This window comes from Camponotus vicinus, unplaced genomic scaffold, assembly GCF_025532165.1.
Source record: "Camponotus vicinus isolate PSW18456_S1 unplaced genomic scaffold, iyCamVici1.0 SCAF_5, whole genome shotgun sequence".
Lineage (NCBI taxonomy): Eukaryota > Metazoa > Arthropoda > Insecta > Hymenoptera > Formicidae > Camponotus > Camponotus vicinus.
The window spans coordinates 3,252,572-3,256,950 of record NW_028141977.1 but is presented as its reverse complement, the minus strand read 5'-3'; the positions used below and the strand labels follow the sequence as shown (position 1 = coordinate 3,256,950).

The window sequence follows — 4,379 nt, the reverse complement described above, 5'->3', positions numbered from 1 at the left end:
AAATATCTTATAAGAGAAGTTTTTCTATACCTTTCCTTATGTTTTTCTTTATATATCCTTTAAATAACAGCATTACAGCTTACAAACATGCAGAATAATGAAATTTTCACTCGTCTTACTTTTTTAAACATTATAATAATCGCATTATAATTTATAAATATACCAGAAAATTAAATTTTAATCACTCTTCAATATTGTACTCTTCAATATTGATAACAGTAGATGGTCTCATCAATTTCCATTCATAAGTGCTTTTGTACCATTGACGATAAAGTTCATATATTCTGTAAATAAATAAGAAGTAAAAAAAAGCAATTTATATCTCCATATTATATTTATTATATAATATATGCTGTTATATATTTTTATTATGATGTTTTAGTATTTTTACAATTATATAATTTAAATAAGAATAGTTTCCGTTTAATGAATAAAATTGCTATACCATGGCATACAAAGTATCTCGATCATCCTTAGTCTAAAAAGATTCTTTTTTAATTTAGATTTCATATAAATTTGTTTTAGTAAAAGTAGCAAATTAAGTCATTTGTGTTTATTAATTTATATCTTTATTGTATATCTTTATGATCAATTCTTATATTTATTATTATTAATTAATAATAATGGTTTCAAATAATACATAATATAATAATCATGTTCTTTTTAATAAATTTTAAGTTTACTTTTATAAAAGCAAATTTTAAATCAGTTAAGAGAGAGAAATGTGATTATTATTCGTGAAGTTTACTTTGAAAGGGATTTTCTTAATCATTTACAATTCGAATGTAATTATTGGCTATAATGTGACTTTAATCGTTTTTTCAATTATTTTTTTTAAGAAAAAAATTAATTCTGAAATTTGTCAAATAATTTATTATTAAAATTAGATTTATTAACTTCAATTCTTTATTTTTTTAACCTCAGTTCTTCGTGAATATACTTTTAATAGTTAAAAATCTTCGAATGCAAAAAGTTAGATTAATTAATTAATCGAATGTACTTTTACCTTTTACTCCAGTCAAATATATCATCCGCTGGCATATAAAAAAGCCAATGAAATGTGCCTAGGATGATGTTTATTGCGATAAAGGAAAAACCGGCATAACCGAATAGCACAAAAGCTATTATTGCAATTATGAAGGTTACAAGTATCGTAAGTAATATCATAAATAAATAGTTACAAACTTTTAGAAGCATCTGAAACAATTTATTCCCATCTTTGTAATATTATTATATTGGTATCATATGAACACATTTAATGAAAAAATAATACTTTAAATAAATTATTTTAATATTATTATAAATAAAATCATCAAACGTAGAAATTATAAAACATCATCGAAATTATTTTATCATTTTGTTTTTTGATATACTCTTATTTATTTTACACTGTAATTTATTTATTAAATTGTTATGATTACATCTATAAATCATTCCGTTTAAGTTTTAAATTCTTTTGACTTTATCATCAAACATTTATTCACACTTATTATAGGCAGTTTGCCATTCGAAATATGCCGAAAGTTTAAAATCTTCATTTAAAAATATCAAAAATTTATAAACTGATCGTACATATAAATAATATAATGTAAGTGCTGTTACCAAGCTTTATTATTATTGTGGCATATGTTTACATATGAATTTTGACTTTAACGATTTTAGCGTTTGTCTTAAATTTAATATCTGTTCATTTTGTGAAAACATCTTTTTAAATTTATAAATTATATATATATATATATATATATATATATATATATATTAAAATAAAATTTTTTTTATGTTTCTAAAAGTTAGCTCGCTATTCTCTACAATTTTTCAACGGTTATAAGATGTATTGTGACGTTACCTTTAATAATGATTTGGGCCGTATTTCTAATGGATAGCGAGCTTTACAAAATGGGCAATATAGTATGCCTTCAGTATTTGTTATCATCTTCAGACAATTATCATGTATGAATTTATTTTCACATTTACATGGGGATATGAGATTTCTCGTCACATCTATTATAAACAGATTTATATACATAATACATTTTTTAAATAATAATGTTGAAATTATATAATATATATATCCAATCTTTTTAGTAAATAAATTATATAGATACATACTTTGATGTGTGTCTGTGTGTGTGTGTGTGTGTGTGTGTGTGTGTGTGTGTATGTGTGACGCATAAAAAGGTTTATAATACAAAATACATATCGCTGATTAAAAAAATTTATACTCCGCAATTATCTTTATAAAGAAAATTTATTAAACTCCGATTATTTCATAAAAATAAAACTGCGTACCTATTTTACAATGCCAACATGATGGCGATCTTCGTGCGATCTGTTCCATGGGGGGGAAATATGTAAGCTTTTGCTATAATAGCGGATTAATACGTCTTATGAATTTAACTCTCCACGTTGTCACTGTATGGTTAATCTCTTTATACTGCTAACTTTGATACTATTCTGATGATTTATTTACATTTATTCTTCTGAAAACAACAGTCGCTGAAAATATTTAAGACCTTGAGACTTTAAGATTTGAACGAGAGACAGCGAGAGCGAGAAAGAGAAAGAGAGAGAGAGAGAGAGAGAGAGGAGAGAGAGAGAGAGAGAGAGAGAGAGAGAGAGAGAGAGAGAGAATATTTTTTATATTCAACGAACATATGCTTATAGCATAATTATAATATGTTATATTCTATATAATAATTTCAATTATCTATGTACGTATATATTCTTAATTTGTATTTCTCGATTTGATCAAAAGTTTAATTTATCGAAGAGCAATTGCAAAAACACCTGTTTTTTGGCCCATTTGGTGGATCTTAAATCGAGTTGTGATCCAATGATAGCTAAGGATGATACATATATGGATTCGCTTGCCGATTCTGATAATTTTGACATCTCTTCATATATCTCTAAAATCGTTCCTTTGTTCAACTTGAAATTTTTCCCAGATAAATACATCATCATCAGCTATTATTTTGATCACAATGATTCGATTCGTGACATCCACCAAACAGGCAATACTTGTGATTACTCTTTATATTCTCCTTATATTCATAATTTACTTTTTCTCTGCTTTCCTCCAATGATTTTTAGCGATATTGTTGTTTTTCTAATAGGAAAATATAAATTTTCTACGAAGATCAAGAATATTCATCAAAAATACATGAGACGATCATGATGACTTCCTTGATTTTCTTGAGACGATTCGATATGTCGAGTGTGCTATTATGTGGGTTACTCCTTTATAGATGAATAAAATATTCCTTATTAGGATGAAATATCCTTCATTAGGTTGAAACCATTGTGCTGCGGTAATCCGTTGAAAAGCAATTTACTGTGTGTGTGTGTGTGTGTGTGTGTGTGTATGTGGGGTTTCTTAAATCTTTACAACTTTTCTCTCATCTCATATTGCTTTAGATGAAACATTTTTATATTGTAGCATCTTTCTATTAAATCATAATAAATTCTTCTGAAAAATTTATAATTGCAATAAATACAAATAAATACAATTAATATACGATGCTAATAGAGCACTTTAATATATGTCAAATCTATTGGAGGAAAGCAGAGAAAAAGTAAATTATGAATATAAGGAGAATATAAAGAGTAATCACAAGTATTGCCTGTTTGGTGGATGTCACGAATCGAACAATTGCACAAGCAAGCTTGTAATTTCATTTTGAACTATAATAATTAATATGATATAATATGATAATATAATATAATAATATAACAATAATATAATAATAAAATACTTTCAATGAAAAAAGTTATTTATGAAATTTTCTGGCTTATAAATTATTTCAATTTAAATATTCATCTATCTGAAAATTTATAGAATTGATTATGCCAAGTTTATTAATTAAAAATTTTTTTTATTTTATATTATTTTAATATGTTTAATTTTTGATTAAATTTTTGAATTTAAATATTAAACGAAAATAATAAGCTTATTATTAATTTAAGCAGAAATCGCATAATTAAGACGATTATATAAAAAATCAACAGCATTATTAATAAGATAATCATTAATGTCATCATAATTGGACTGCTTAAAATTTAACTTTCATTTGTAAATTGGGATAAGGGAAATTTTACTGATATCGAGAGATATTCGAATCACCCAATATGTATGTGATAATAATCGTAATACATAAAGTCTCTAGTATTGAAGAACCTGAGATATTTTAAAAAAAGATCTAATGTATAATTGTTTACATTAACAATGTTATTATACAGATAGAAATTAAAATAATGCAAGTTCACATTTGCCTGTTCATTCATATGGTAGTAACTACAAGTATTACAGATAATTATAATTATTATGCCAATACGTGTAAAGCAAGTTGTAATTTCCGATTATTAATTTATCAGCATTAACT

The 4,379-nt window shown here is 24.8% G+C and overlaps 1 protein-coding gene across 1 annotated transcript; it reads right to left on the bottom strand.

Annotated features, from left to right (window-relative positions):
• Positions 1–259: 259 nt before the first annotated feature.
• Positions 260–2,392, bottom strand: LOC145971422 (uncharacterized). The gene is made up of 3 exons (XM_083099041.1): positions 2,290–2,392; positions 1,847–2,001; positions 260–284 (listed from the first exon to the last, which is right to left on the bottom strand). The coding sequence occupies exons 1-3, from the start codon at positions 2,336–2,338 to the stop codon at positions 276–278; spliced, it is 213 nt and encodes a 70-aa protein (XP_082955167.1). The 5' UTR covers positions 2,339–2,392; the 3' UTR covers positions 260–275.
• Between the last annotated feature and the right edge of the window lie 1,987 nt (positions 2,393–4,379).

Excerpts from the sequence above, each read along its gene's own strand:
- LOC145971422 (XM_083099041.1), bottom strand. The coding sequence starts at position 2,338 with ATGGAACAGATCGCACGAAGATCGCCATCATGTTGGCATTGTAAAATA. Across the intron at positions 2,002-2,289 it reads ATGTTGGCATTGTAAAATAG|ATGTGACGAGAAATCTCATA; the intron begins GTACGCAGTTTT and ends TGTTTATAATAG.